The 16,019-nt window shown below is 39.4% G+C and overlaps 1 protein-coding gene and 1 pseudogene across 1 annotated transcript; one reads left to right on the forward strand and one right to left on the reverse strand.

Moving 5' to 3' along the window:
• Nucleotides 1-851, reverse strand: part of LOC107685686 (protein FAM83D-like) — a 6,081-nt pseudogene extending 5,230 nt beyond the window's left edge.
• Nucleotides 852-3,481: 2,630 nt separating this feature from the next.
• LOC107685688 (zinc fingers and homeoboxes protein 1-like) lies at nucleotides 3,482-13,915 on the forward strand. The gene is made up of 3 exons (XM_016482373.1): nucleotides 3,482-3,752; nucleotides 9,620-12,381; nucleotides 12,911-13,915. The coding sequence occupies exons 2-3, from the start codon at nucleotides 9,782-9,784 to the stop codon at nucleotides 12,942-12,944; spliced, it is 2,634 nt and encodes an 877-aa protein (XP_016337859.1). The 5' UTR covers nucleotides 3,482-3,752; nucleotides 9,620-9,781; the 3' UTR covers nucleotides 12,945-13,915.
• The last annotated feature ends 2,104 nt before the right edge of the window (nucleotides 13,916-16,019 follow it).

Raw genomic sequence — 16,019 nt, forward strand, 5'->3', positions numbered from 1 at the left:
TATATATATATATATATATATATATATATATATATATATATATATATGGAAACAGCATGGCCTGAGAAATACCTCTTTTGCATTTTTTATCATCCTCCTGGCTGTCTCTTTGCAGCTATAAATGCACTCTCCATAACTCGGCTGAAAGTAGGCGACGGCACGTGTTACTCCACGGAAAGACCCTGCAGTAAACAATGGCCAGCCCATCTCTAAAACTGGAGGCTCAATATCAGAGACTTCGGGGAAATAAGTGACAGATGAGCAGTCCAGTGTGCCAGACTGGTCCAAATGAGAATCTTCTCCAATCAGAGAAAGTGATTTAGGCACTACAGCAGCGCGGGAAATCCGCCTGATCTCGTCGTCGGAGAGAAAGTTCGGGATTCTCTCTTTCTGCAGGAATCTCATGAAGGATTGGACTCCGCCAGCGACCAGCTCCTCCAGAGCGAGTCTGTGCCTCTCATTGTAAAGTTCTTTAAGGTTTCGATCCTGGCCTGTCCTCGGTGTCCGCCAGCCCGGCGAATCCTCAAGGCACTGGGAAAGAGCCATAACCGAAAGTTTATTAATCACACTAACGTTTCCTAAGATGAATGTTACACTCTGACACCTGTATCCTAAAGTTTCAGAGGTCTCGTCTCTCCGCCAGGCGGCCATTGGTCGGTAAGTTGTTGCCAGTCAAGTTGTTGCGTCACGTGCCCGCCAAGTAAGAACGCCATTGGACAATCTGCCCTGCGCCTATTGGCCAAGAGTTTGAATTCGGAGGCAAACAAAGGCGGCGTGTGTGATTCTCCTCTGCTCTGCAGTAGCCCCTCACTGCGGAACACAAGATCCAGGGGGCGTGGTTGGATCCACATCTAGGGGGTGGAGATTGGTAAGTTAAGGGGTGGAGATGGGTGGGTTTAGGGATCAGGGGGTGGAGACGGGTAGGTTTAGGTATATGTAAGGTGGGAGGAGTTGGATCTGGATCAATCACGCCCCCTGGATCTTGTGTTCTGCAGTGAGTACCCATTTCCTGCTCTGTGTTGTTGAATGTGAAATATTCACGGTGGTGTTGTGAAAATAAATGGCCTCATAAAATACAGGTAATAATAAACCATATAAATAATAATATAAAATCAGTTGAGATTATGGCAGCATGTCTAAGCAGCACTCATCCAAAACAACCATTCTCGCTGAATTAACTCGTAGATTGATAACCGAGCTATTCCGAAGTGTCATTCATTGCTGCATATATAGCCTATTTATAACAATATTAATGCTATTAAAACAAATGTACTACTCTTAAAGGATAATTTGTAATAGTATAAAGCTACAATGTAAAAACACTAGCTCTATTCTTCTCTGCTGTAATCAAAGAATCCATCGTATACTGTATATGTATCTTTATGTACAGGCACAAATTTTAAAGACTATTAGCATTAACATTAACATTTCTACTATTATTGCATGAAACAAAAAAATACAGTGTGTTGAACACACTACACACAAAAGGGGTTTAAAATTTTACCATTTGGGGTACAACTGCTTGTCCCTGGAGCAGTACCCTTAAAAGGACATATTTGTACCTTTTTTTTTACCCCTAATAGGTACATATTAGTACCTTACGTACTTACGTAATACGTACCCTTAAGGTACTAATATGTACCTATTAGGGGTAAAAAAGGTACAAATATGTCCAGGGACAAGCTGTTGTAACCCACAATTTTTCTGTGTGTAGGGTCATGTTGTCACACTATTTCGGGTAAGCTGTCAGCCAGCAAAATGTAAACAGCAAAACAATTCTGAAACAAAATAATTCATATAAGAGCAATAATGTAAACGATAACAAAAACATTCGAACAAATATCTGAAATTCTCTGCCTTTCAATTACATAGTTCAGTTCATTGACCATGTCTTGATTATATGGTATTGTGATTATTCAGTCCCTACAGCAAAAAATATGATAATGGCATTATAGTGGACAAAATTAATTAAAAAAATATTCTACTTGAAGTCTTTTTGAACTACGAGTTTCAAAAAAAACAAATAAAATCACTGCAAGAGAATACACACTTTTATTGGACTTTTGACCCAAAACCTTATTACTGAAATATAATCACTGTGACAACTAACCTTACTTTCCTCTATATAATATTTATAAAGCTAAGCTATATTCATCATGCATTTACACCAGAAAATGAAATATTCGTGCCGAGGCCTTAATGAAGGAAAAGCCCAAACCGCATGGCAACCGTCTCATAATGGACAGTAGGTGTTTTCGGGCTTTATCCAATCACATTCATCTGTGCCTGTACTGTCAAAAAAAGCTGCACGTCTGAAGGTGTAATTGCCACTGTGGCTTGAGGGGGGAGCCCCTGGATAGCAGGTCTTCCACCACGTCCTGAGAAAAGAAAAGTAAAGACTTTGAAACATTATACATATTTTATGTGTGCACATACAAGGACTGAGTGTCACACAACCTGTTGATAATAGACAGGCTGGTGTTTGTTGCACTCTGGTTGACTGGTTGTTAGTTCAGAGAGCACTCTCAGACTTAATTTCACCTTATATGACCCTCTCAAAAAGAAGTAGTAATCACTGTTTCTGAAAATGTTAATAGTTAAAATGCAGAACCATTTGCACACAGCTGTGCATATTAAGCATCATTAGTAATAAACTGTATAAATATTTCTGGTGATTATTACCCGAAGATAACAACAGCAATAATAACTGGTAATTGTGGCAAAATAGTCACTCTACCCTATTCTCTAATAATAATAATAATAATAATAATAATAATAATAATAATAGGTTAACATTACTACTGATAAAATATCTGTATTTAATTGTATGTTGCACAACATCAACATCATCCATTCAATTCTATTCCATTGATAATTCCAATAATAATTGCATTCTGTTGCATATCTATTTCCCCTGGCCATGGTTGTGTAGCAATGGAGATCATATTCTGTTCTATTTTATTCCAGCATTAATATGTACAGCATGCTGCACAACAATTTTTAATTTGCCATAGAGTTTGTACTCTGTTCTATTCTAGTAATGTTTATTCTGTTGCATGTTGCACATTAATTTTCCCCACACATGGCTGTGTAATAATAATATGAATTGCATATTGCGCAACAATTTCGATGTTTGGTCGTGTTGCTATAGACTAGATAATCTGTTTTATTTTATTTTATTTTATTCGATTGTAATATTGCGCGAAGTATTTCATACTCCTATTCGTGCGGATGTTCCAAACGTGTTTGTAGTATTTGTAGTATATGTAGTAGGCACATGCTCACGATCAGTATAGTAGCTTGTTTTCCCCCCCTCGTCCTTATACGACCTACAGACCGAAAGCGCTGCTCCATATTTCTGGCTATATTAGACATTTGCGCATGAGTCACTCCCTTCAGTGTGTCTGCTCAGCCCGTCCTAGAACAGAGAGGGGTAGGATCAGGATTTTGGGTTTGGGTGACGCGTTTTAATCACGTGCCCTTATTTGAGAGAGCCTGGCGTACATTTCATTCCCTTCTCGCCACTCTAGCTGCGCCCATGTCAGCCGGGCACATAATCAGTGTGCCATAAAGCAGTAGATGCTCCTTATCGCGGTGACCCGACGGGTTCACGTTAGTTCACAGGGTTCATCTGAGGAGAGGTCTCGGCCCCTCCTGTCCCCCCGAGACCCGGAGCGGAGCGAAACCTAAATGTTATTAATTTCTGTATCAATAACGGATTTCCATTCGCAGTCACCAGAGCCGACGAAAAGGTAGGGAACTTTGACTTTTCAAAGAAGCGAAAGCGATTTATTTAGGTGACGCGAACAGTCTTCAAAAGTAGTTCTAGTAGAGAGAAGCGTGCCTTATCCGCCATAAAACGTTATTAGAAGAAGAAGAAGAAGCGTGCCTTGTTATTCTACTCATATGCGGCGCGTGAAGTCGCCTCTATGTATAAAATGGCGACAGTAGATGGGAGTGCTTAGTTAAAAAATTTGGTAATAGCTAAAATATTGCGCCGCGCTACACACTCAAACTCCCGAGAAACGTCTAGCCGGATGGAGGTTACTAGTGCCTCAATACGAAGCGAAAGGGTTAACTTACCAGTTTGTTAGTTTGTTACTCAATGTTCTCGTCTGCTTCCAATTTGATCATTCGCACGCTACGGCGTTCCTGTGTGATGTTACTATAGTCTGTCCATTTCGGAGCGTCACGCGTCAGATTTCTACTTCAAACGGGGGTCAAAATGGGACCCGTGTCTCGGATTGATAGCCGGCGAGGAGCACTGAAGTACTGGCTTATAATCAATTTCCAAAAGTGATCTTTACGATGACGAACCTTTCGGGGGTGCCTGTAGTTCGAAGCTGGTGCAAATCTAGACAAGCACGCGCTATCAAATGTTAATGGGTACAGAATGTACTCAAAGTCGGATTTAACTCCAGATCATAACCCTGGCTCTGATACCACACATTATAAATCATTATTTAGAATCATGGGCTCTCAGGGGATTGCTTCTCAACTCTGCCTCAAGCCTCTCTTCAATAAACATCACTTTCTGCTAAAGTACGCCACTTTTTGAAAGTTAGCAGGCAGAATAGCATTGTAAAATGCATTAGAATTATAGGATGCATGCTTTCTGTAGGTCCTTCAGCATGCAATGTGTTTTGAGTGAACGTCTGTTCTCCAGTGGGAATAGTGTTCTGGTCTGCAGTGTTGTAATAAGGCAAGGCAATATTGCCTTTCATCCTGAATTTGAGCAATTAGAACAGTAAAGCATTTAGAACGTGACCTTCCCAAAGTATTTGTGCCTACAGACTAAAGAAAATGCCATTTGTACATACATGCACAGTTTGCCCTTTATTGTCGGGTCAAAATAGACCAGCGTGACAGCACAAAATGAAGGACTAAATGTTAAGTCGCTTGCGTGTGCACTTTATTGTATGTTGATTTCCAGTCAAAGTTGCCGGTTTATGTAATATTCCTTGAATTAAGAGAGGAGAATTGTCTGCCTAATGCCAACTGGATTTCCAAGCAGAATTATAATTATGGAGGCTCGGTGTCCTCTATCCGTGCTATAAAAGCAGTCAAAATGATTAAATTATTTAAAATGAAAAGCTCACTGTGCATGTAATGACAAAAATGCTTTTATGTGATATCTCACATTACCTTATTAAATTTGTAAATCTAAAGATTGGATGAATGTCATGGAGTAACAGACAGAAATCAGCTCCATAATAGGAGTATATCCCCAAAACCTCCCTGAAAAGCTCGTATTAACCTCAGTACTTTTTGAGGCAAACTTTTGGCTTAACGGCGGAGTGTCGGCCATACAAATGTTTCAGCTGTTCCAGCGCGGTTTTTATGGAGGAGCCTGGCATTCGCCGAGACCTGGCACTTGAGTCAGTACAATTCATGGTGCTCCGCCATCTTTCTTTTTTGTGACTGAGTGTGTCGCACCAGTGATCAAACTCAGCACATCGCATAAATGATTATTTCTCTCTTATTTGCAGGCTTACAAAGTACTTTCTTTCATGTGCGAATTTCTAAATCTTTTCCATGCTTTTAATGGGAGATTTTGTGTCGCAAGACTGGCGAAGTAATTCTGAAAACGCAAAAAGTGCCTTTTGTAAAATTCTGGGGTGCTCTGTTCATGAAAAAAAAAGAAGAAAATCTGCCATGATTACAGAGCGGAAAAAGGGACGGATCCTCATTTGTTTCCAATTTGTATATTGGCATAAACAAATAGCACAGTCAAATAAAATATTTGGAGTTTTGTCTCTTTTGGGTTGGAGGGCTACAAAAAGTGTCCCCGAAGTGTGTGTGTGTGTTTTTTTTTTTTTGGTGAAGAATAGAGGATTTAGTCCCCTCTGTGTGTTGTGGGCAAGGAAAGGGAAAGGAGAGGGGTTGCTATGGCAATGTTAACACATGAGTGGCAGCACAGACTGGCCTCCCAAGAGTCTGTGCAGCAGTCATTGAGGTAAGGGGGGCAAAGCGGGCACTTCTGATGGCACCCAGCTTTTTGTAGTACTCGCATAAGGTTCATTGACTGGGTTTAAACATCAACACGGGCAGCCCAGAAATAGCTGATGGTACAAACGCCTGTCTTGGTGGCATTTTGCTAATGAGTCACATCCTATAATGAAGGTGAACTGTAGGATGCCTCAGTGGTGCTTCGGTCTCTACATAATTAATGTGGACGTGTTTGACGCTGTCACTGATATAGCTCGCAAACTGCATCGTTCAATGATGGCATGTAGTCACATGCCCATCTTACGTACTGGCACACACATTCAGGAAATATTTCAATGGCATACAAGCATTTAGGGCACTGCATATGGCTTCCGGCTTAGTGTCATATTTCCATTGTGTAAAATGAAGAAAAATGGTCACGACAACCTCTTATGCTGACCTCTTTTTTTCTTGTACTTATAGAAATATAATTATTACAGCATGTGCGCACTGACCTTTGTTATGGATTCTTGGCGTTAAACAAAAGTCTCATTCACGCAGCACTTATGATTGATGGTCATGTTAAAATCGGCCGATATCCTTACAAGCTTATTCAGCTCAGCCTCATGTAATAAAGCAGATCCAGTCTGAGAAATAACTGAGGACGTCATGATCGTGTCTGGGAGCACTGTGTATTTTAGGTCATTTCAGTTTTTTTTTCCCTAAATAGTTTCCTCCTTTATTTAAAAGACAGCTGGAACCAGTGGAAAAAAAAATATAGCCTACACATGGACACCACATTGTATTTATCCAAAATGTATTTATAGTCTAATAAAAGGGAAGCTCACAAAAATTAAGAGAAGTCTGAGAGATTTAATCAGTACACATTACCCGCTCAAATCTTTATTTGTGCCAATTTTTTCATTGAGTTTGAAGAGTGATGTTAGGATATACACACAGCAATGACTTCACTACATATGGTGGACACTCAGATTAACAGTCAATACAAGATATTTACATAATTGTTAAAGCGGAACAGGAGGAAAAATGTGAACCGCAGATGAACTTTATCCTAAAATGCTCCTGCACTGCCTGAAGTGTAGCGTGTTGGAGGAGTGCACCAAAAAAGAAGAGGATTTAAGGACGTGGGGGAGTGTGTGTGTGTGTGTGTGGTGTGTGTGTGAGCATATGATCAAATAAAAGAGAAGTGGGTGTAATACGGCATGTAGGACTACAAACATACTCGCAGCTTCAAAAAATGTGACTGTTTATAACATTCTGTTTATTTTAGACCCCTTATCATGAAAAAAATTTCCTGAGCGCACTTTGTTGCTGCACAGAAAAACAGAGATTTTATTTCAGCGGCCTTATGAAAGAATCTCATGCTGAGAATCTATTGATATCTTTGCAGGATTATTCAGCGTGGTCCCATGTAATAAAGGACGTCCAGTCTGGGATACTTCGGCCTTTAATCAGTAATGAGAGAGGATCTTTTTATTATGTAAGGACTGTATTGTCAGCCCTTTGACCTCACACTGCATTTAATACCGTGCATCACTATCTGAAATGTTCAAGCAGAGACAGCCATATTAAATGTGTAACAGGTAACATGATGTAATATTTTAGTTTCTAACTGCTCAAATGTAGGTCAGTGTTGTTGTGCTAATTTTCAACCAAATCTACTGCATGCCTTGACTCCACAGGTTGCTGGGATAAAAAGGCCTCCAGTTTCTCCACTAAAGCTACGAAAGTGCTGAGACGCACAGTAGCAGGATAGACTGTTTTGTGTGAGACTGGTTCACCTCAGTGCTGAAACACGAGGCTTCTCTTTCCGAGTTCCCTTTTCAATAGCTAACTGTCTGGAAACCTCTTGTCCTGTGTCTAATCGCACGTCTCGGTTGCCAGATAAAGCATCCCATTCTTTGACGAGTGACCTGTTTTTTATATAACATTTTTGAACCATCTCCTGCTTGTCCGGTGCTAATCAGGCTAGTGGTTCAAAGCTTGGGTGGTGGAGTCATCTAGATATTAGTGTGTCTGTTGTGGTTAACTAACATTTTATGGTTTATATTAGAAGAATCTGGGAAGCAGATTTTTGTTACCATCTGAGACCATGGTATGTGCCCTCATTCGTTCAGACGAACTCTACAAGATTTTAACTCCACTCAAACTCTATAACTATAACAAAAATAAAACTCATGTATGTAAGATATGCTGCATACATTTTAATAACAAAGATAGCCAAAGTTTTTATACACACATTTATGAGTAATGGTAATATTATTAAACAACTTTTTGTATAGTTTCTCTTCAGAGACATCTGGTGCATTTTCAATAATCCTGATTCATGTCAGGGGTTAACATCCATTGATGAAATCTGAGTATCATGGACTCGTAAGCAGGCTCAGCATACAGTAAATGCCCACGTCTAGATGCAGGGAACCAGGATTAGAGCATAAGATGCTGGTGACCTAGTTTTATTTTTATTTATTTATTTTTTCTGGCAGGAAGGCAGCCGTCATGAGAAATAAAAGAGTCAGTTGCAAAAGAGTACGTCATGGCCATGTCTGAGAGCACTGTGTATTTTAGGCAGTGTTTTTGCTTTAGAATGGTTTTATCCCCCTTTTTTTTTTTAAGACAGCTGGCGATATTGAAAAAAAAATATATACACATGGACACCACATTGTTTTTATCCAAAATGTATTTGTAGTCTGATGAAAGAGAAGGTCAAGGAAATTCAGAGCTAAACACCAAACAGAAGTCTTGGGTGGTTTAATTAGAATCTTTTGCAGATGCATAATGCATAGAAAAACAAGTATTATATCACTAGATTTATTCACCAGCTAGTATTTAGCTTAAGTATTGAAACTGCTCAGACAAGATGAACTAATTTATGTGCTATGCTGTCAGCTTTTATGATGGAGACAACACATTCTTTCACAAATCTTTTGCTAGCGCCATTATTTTTGTATAGGTTTACACGCATTTAGTTTATTCTTATATGTTTCAGATGTATAAAGTCGTACATCTACATATGGTAGATATAAAAATCATTACAATGGTATTTATGTATTTTTAAAAACAGAACAGGCAGAAAAATGTGAACCACATATGAACTTTATCCTGAAATGCTCCCTTACTGCCTAAAGTGTAGCGTGTGGAGAAGTACAACAAAAAGAAAAAGATTTCGAAGGTGTGTGTGTGTGTGTGTGTGTGTGTGTGTGTGTGTGTGTGAGAACACATGTAGAAATAACAGAGAACTGGGTTTGATGTGCTATGTAGGAATACAAACAATCACATTTTTGGAAACAAACATTTTTGGAGTATATTTATAACAAGAAACAGAAAGCATCTTGCTATCTGTTTATTTTAGGTCCCTTATAATGAAAACAACTTACAAGCACATTTTGTTCATTTTAGCTGCTCATAAAAAATAGAGATTTTATTTCAGCGCATCAGTACCACTAATGTTTCTGCTCGTAATAGTGAACTGTGTTTAGCTCTGCTAGGAAAAGGTAAATAGAGTTTTAACTTCATGTTAGTTATTTGAATATAATAAGCATTTAACAGTGGTTGGTCAGACCATTTCAATAAGCTGTCTCACTTTTAGGACATTTTTTATCCCATGCTGACATTAATTTCTATTTTGTATCAGTGTTTTATATCAAAATGTCATGTTTTCTCTCCTTAGGTTCACAGGGAGTTGTTACTTCACTCCCTTTTACAATGGGAAGTCCCGATAGCTGAAAATTTCACCAATTTCTGGTTCATCACGGCTGGCTGATGACACCTCAACTCCATACAATTCCAGTATTCGTTTCTAACTCTTCACTCATCTGTACAATCCTACACTATGGCGAGCAAGAGGAAATCCACCGTTCCCTGTATGATTCCATCAAAAAGCAAGCACATGCGGGAGGACATCATACTAGGATGCTTACCTGAGCTCCTGCCCACAATACCCGAAGACAGCATCCTCAGTATCTCTTCAAAAGGTGAGGAAACACAACGATTCCATGATTTCTCGAAAGCCGAACCGAAGACTTCATGCTGGGAAAGAGGAACATACAGCTGCCCTCTGTGCTCCTTTGAGTCCGGAGACTTGAACCTGTTTCTTCACCATATGGACAACTGTCACATGGACTTTCATGCTCAACCAAACTTCTACTGCCTGTCTTGCAAGGTCTCAGCTGTGAAGTTTGAAGGTCTCGCTTTACATAATGCAAAATCACATCCTGAACTCCATTCAGTGCACAAGAGAGTATCCTTGCAGGTTACCAAACGAGATGGGGCTATCACAGTGGAGCAAACCCTGTTTACAGAAGCAGATTTAAGTGAATCCGGAATATCCATTACCAAGACACCCATAATGAAAATGACCAAAGGGGGGCACAAAAAAATTGTTGTCTCCCATACAGTTGAGGTACAACGGGCTGAGCCTAGCATCGACAAGCCCGCAACTGTAACCAATGGCACGCAAGGGATCAGCTGGTCTCCTGAGGAGATTGAGGACACACGTAGAAAGATGTTCAACACTGTATTCCAAGCCACATCGAAAACATCACGGAATCAGTCGCATCACCCCTTTTCCCAACACTGTGTTTCTGTCCAGTCCGCCTCTTTGATTTCTAACTCTACACAACAGATACCAAAGGGAAGTGTAATGGTTTGGAAAGGAGGGGTCATAGTCAGCCAGTCTAGTGTGACCAAGGCCACATCCCTTAAGCAGCAGCAGCAGCCAGTGGTCCAGACGCCACAGGTAAATATCCATCATGCTGTCATTACTAAGGAAACTGGAAAAGAATTATCTTGTCGGACAGCTGAGAACTGCAAAATTGCAGGCAGAGGAGGTAGCGTTAGCAATCATGGACACACTGGAAAAGGCTGCAGCTCGTCCATCAAGACTAGCGTTAGCTGCTTGCCTGGCATTCCCAAGAGTCAAAACAGCAGTTACATTGAGGGCAGCATTATGACTCTGACGAACATAGTCAGGAAAATTGACTGTCATGTCAATGACAGGAATGCAAATTGCACCAGCAAATCTAACATCAGTCCAACTTCCATTCATGGGCAACAGAAAGCATCCAGTAATGCAAAAGAAAACAGCAACAGCAGCTTTGCCACCACCAGCAAATATAACAACGGAAGCACTTATAAAAGCACCAGCCACAGTACTATTTGCACTAAAAGCGAGGGAAACATCTTAGACCACACCAGCAAAAGCAACACTGACACTAGTATCATTTGTAGCAGCAGCAGCAACATACAAACTGAAAAGTGTATAGCACCCCTTACCCATAGCCTGTTCCCACAGCCTGGAAGTCTCATGGATCCATCCCTTGGAAAGGGCAAGGTATTACCTGAGCAACCAGTGACTTTGAAGCAAAGCTTTATCCATAACTCATTCTCAGAACAAAAGCAGTTTCTTGCACCCCAAGGTCAACCATACCACATACGTACTTTGACAGACTCCCAGTCTGCTGTGGGGGGATCGTTTAGTAACTTGCCCCAGAGCTCCCTTCAATCTAACCCTGCAGCAAGTTCATGTCTTCAGGAGGAAACGAGTCAACACTCCTCTCCATCCCTTTCTGCTCCTCAAGAGCAACATTCTCCAAAAACCCTGCTGGGAGCACCTCAGGTCCAGTCCACACGCTCTACTGCCATCCACTACAAGGAACATGACCCCAAGCACTTACTTGCCTTAGACAAAGACTCTAAGCAATCAAATTTTGATAAAGAAAGGTTGCACAGAAACATAATGCAAAAAGAAAATGAAGGAAACATTTCTGAACACCACAGCGGAATTACAAATACATTTTACAAGGCTGACAGGAACGAGCATAGCAACCTAATTAACACACTAGATACTTTCACAAACAATAACACTAACAAGGCTAAACAAGACATGCCACTTTTACAACAATATATACAGAAAGTGGACCAATGGGAAAGCAACAGTGACTATCATGAAGAGTCGAATGTGAGCCCTATGAAGATAAACGTAATAGCGTTGAACAAAGAAGAGAGTTTGTACAAGACAAACAGCAAGCAGCAAATCAGTAAGTCATTGGAGAACTTGGTCAATGATGGTGGTCCTAGCCATAAAAACAAATCTTCAGAATGGCTCGAAAGCTACCAGCATGTACCGGTGGAGGCTGAGGAGCGTATATCTGATATAGGTAACACTGAACCACATCAACCAGATAACCTTGTGGGGCTTGAAACAGAGCAAGTAAAACATGACCTACACCCGGAGCGGAAAAGTATTTTTCAGAGTCTAGACTCTGAAACTCCTACACTGCCGATAAAGAACAAATCAAAAGAGGCTACAGTGGATTTAGACAAATCAACTACAGGAGAACAAGACTACTGGGAGATAAAAGATGAGGAGCATCAGCAACCAATGGGCAACCAGAGTTTGAGGGGGCATCAAGCGCAAGACAGTCAATCAAGGTAATGGCTGCAGACCATTGATGGACCATTGATCAGTTAATTTGAGAAAAATAAAAAAGCTAATTTTGAGTGTCTTCCCAAGAGACACATTGTAGTTTTTCTAGCAACTGACTTGTTGAGACTGACTGAGTCTTCAACTGCTGTCTACTACTCTTGGATTGTCACATCACATAACAGTGTTTAAGGTAATCAAAGTAGCGCAAATTTTAAAATTAGTTTAATTGGGAAACGTGAATTTAATTATGTGCATATTAACAACATTTGGCTTTTGATCAACTTATTTTTGATACAGTATTTTGAATTAGTCACTAGCACACGCACATGATTATGTGCTTTAAAAAGCTATTTTTGGGGTAAGTGAAGGCAGAGCAAATGAATTATAGATTTACTCAAAGTGTGTCTTAACGTGAATAAATGATGAAAATTGTGTGTAGCAAAGTGCTAGACTCTCGGATCTCTTGTGAAGTTCATGGTGTGATGCTGTTTGTTGTGTTTGGTCTGGTCTTACACATCTTTTTCTCCACTACAGGGACTGTCTGAGAGGAGAGCTTCTGAAAGTTTAAGGACTTCACTCTGCAAGACGAAGAGGCAGAGGATCCCGTACTCATTCTGAACATTACGTTTCTTGTTTTCTTTAAATATGACAGCTTATGAGATTGTAACATTTGTGATGGTCAGTGGACTTGAGTTTTCGGAAAACGGCCCAATCCAGAGAGTAGCCGCTACAAATGTAGGTCTGATGTGATTTAGGTAAATTCTGTGTAGGAAACTATGATGTATATGCTTGAAACTGCACTATCGAGGGTGTACTGGACATTAGGAATGTCAGTTAGATATTGTGATACTTTGTAACATGTCAGATAATCAGCACTTCTGCAATGCCTTGGGTTTTACATTATTTGTTGGGATATTCCAACCAGTTTTCCCTTCTTCATGTCCAGATCAAATAAGTTCTCCATGGTTTATTTTTTCACACAACATTGAGCAGTTAGCGACAAATCATGCACTATAACTCGCTTTAGTGGTGTCTGTCTGCACACACAACAAATTGGCCAGACATTGCCTTAAACATCACCTTTCTATTTCTATGACTGGCTGCACAAACAAGCAACTGTGTTGATGTGTGTATAAATTGGGGATTTGAAATCCCAACAGAACTGCTGCTATATCTTCGGAGGTGTTTTTTTTTTTATAAGCATTAACAAGACTATTATATGTGAAAAGCTTAAAAAAAAAAAAAGAAATGTTAATTTATGGTGGAGAAAGTTTAAAACGGTGTGCTTACAGTCTGAGGGGTATTAAAGTTCTCTCAGACAGTCAGATCAAGTGCTCTGCTAACTGGATATTCCCTGTGTTTGAGTTGGGCTGCGATATATAAATATATATAGTATATATATATATATATATATACACACACACACACATTATGCATAATTTATATGCTGCTAAGTTCAGACCATCCAAAGTGAAAAACAGGTGCTTTTCATCTATTATTTGCATTTGTATCCAATGTGGTTTCTCTTTAAAAAGTTAACAAAAGATACCATCTGGACATACAGTATTACCGTCCCATCAGTTCCCATTGTGCAGGTCTGTCTAAAAGAACACAGTGCACTGGAGTGTTATCCTTTCTACACATTACAAATCTTTTGGTAATAAATGGAGAATGTCAAATTTAAGAACTAGCGTCTTGAATGCATTTCATGCCATTGAAAGATATTCACAATGACTTGGCAAAGATCAATTCTAAAGAAACATCCAACATAGTGAAACAGATGCACATTTGCTTTGATTTATTTTAATTGCAGATTTTTTCGGCTAAAATGAAGCACATGCAAATGGTCAACACACTGTCACTTAAAGAGGAAGCAGAAGAAAACCATCTCGAGGGAATAAATGATTAGAATACTTTCCTGTGCACAAGAGTCACAGAGAGGTCCCGGGTGCACTTTTCAAAAGGAATGAAATCTTGCCCAAGACTACAGCTTGGCTAATACATCATACAGGCCATTCTTCCAAGACAAACAGGCAGGGTCTTTTTACGCTCCCCCTCCCGAGTTCTTCCTGAGGCCTGTTCTCAAAGTAAGACTTGGTGCAAAAAAAAAAAAAGTAAGACTTGGTGCTCATTTCACACGGTTCTGGGAACACAGGAAGTTCTTTTACCCATTATTCTAAGTAGAACACATCTTAAAGCATCATGTTTTTGCAAAAGCTTGCCCGTTATGGCACGTGGAAGATGAAATGCGATATTTGGATCTTAGACGTGAGATTTTAAAAATTCAAACCAAATGAGAGCTCGATTAAAAACACAATGTACAGGATAAGTTGTAAGGTTTTATTTTTAAATAACCTACAATTGATCAAAAGAAAAAAACGAAAAAAAAACAAACATCAGAGGTTATGGCATGAGCTTGATAAATTGGAAAAGGTTACGTGGCTGTCACTAACATTTTTTTCCAGACTGGAGTGGAAAAACAAAATGAAGATTGTTAAAATTCATGTTAAAACAAGCCTATCCTTAAATCTAGATTTAAACAAAAAAACACTTGTTTTTTTTGTTTTTGGCAATGTTGATTTCCCTCACATACCCTTCAGAAATAAAAACCATTTCGCCATACCCTGAAATAATACATCCTAATAATGATATTTTCAAGTAACAGATACAGGAGTTTCTTTTTTTTTTATTTTATGGAAACAGTCATTACACATTATGTTAAATCCAGATGGAGACTCAAAGCCATAAAGACACAATCTGTAGGATACTGGTTGGTTCACATTTACACAGGAAACAAAACCCTGATGTATATGCTGTAACAAAAAAGAAATTCACATTCTGCCTGTTTAAGGAAATACAGTTGAAGCTGTTGTCCCCTGCAGCTCATCCAAGCATCCTACTTTGTGGTCTGGATATAGTTTACACAAGAACTCCAGTTTAAAAGTGAACAGTTCATGTAACACTCACTCAAACACACAGCTTTTCATGGTCACATTTCCCATAAAATATCCCATCTGGGCCCGTATTCACAAAACATTTTAAGGCTAAAAGTAGCTCATAACTTGCCGATTTAGGAGAAAATCCTAAAAATAATGGGCGTGTCAGTCCTAAATTTAGGACTCCTTACATTTTTGCTCTAATAGTATTTCACAAATCGTTTTAGCGCTAAAACTAGCTCCTAAATCTGTGAAACGTTAGGAGTAGTGAAGAGGACTTCTAAGTCACTAAGGCCAAGTCATTGACGATAATGAGCTTTTAAAAAGCTATTGCCTTAATCACGAGGGTATTATGACTGTTGTTTTCATTAACAAGTTGGGCAACAAGTAACAGCTGTTCTTGCGTCCAGTTTGGTTTTTCTTTTACACGCCTTAATAACTAACCGATTTAGGAGAAAATCCTAAAAATAATGGGCGTGTCAGTCCTAAATTTAGGACTCCTTACATTTTTGCTCTAATAGTATTTCACAAATCGTTTTAGCGCTAAAACTAGCTCCTAAATCTGTGAAACGTTAGGAGTAGTGAAGAGGACTTCTAAGTCACTAAGGCCAAGTCATTGACGATAATGAGCTTTTAAAAAGCTATTGCCTTAATCACGAGGGTATTATGACTGTTGTTTTCATTAACAAGTTGGGCAACAAGTAACA

The sequence above is a fragment of the Sinocyclocheilus anshuiensis genome, unplaced genomic scaffold (genome assembly GCF_001515605.1).
Source record: "Sinocyclocheilus anshuiensis isolate Anshui unplaced genomic scaffold, SAMN03320099.WGS_v1.1 scaffold257, whole genome shotgun sequence".
NCBI classification, from domain to species: domain Eukaryota; kingdom Metazoa; phylum Chordata; class Actinopteri; order Cypriniformes; family Cyprinidae; genus Sinocyclocheilus; species Sinocyclocheilus anshuiensis.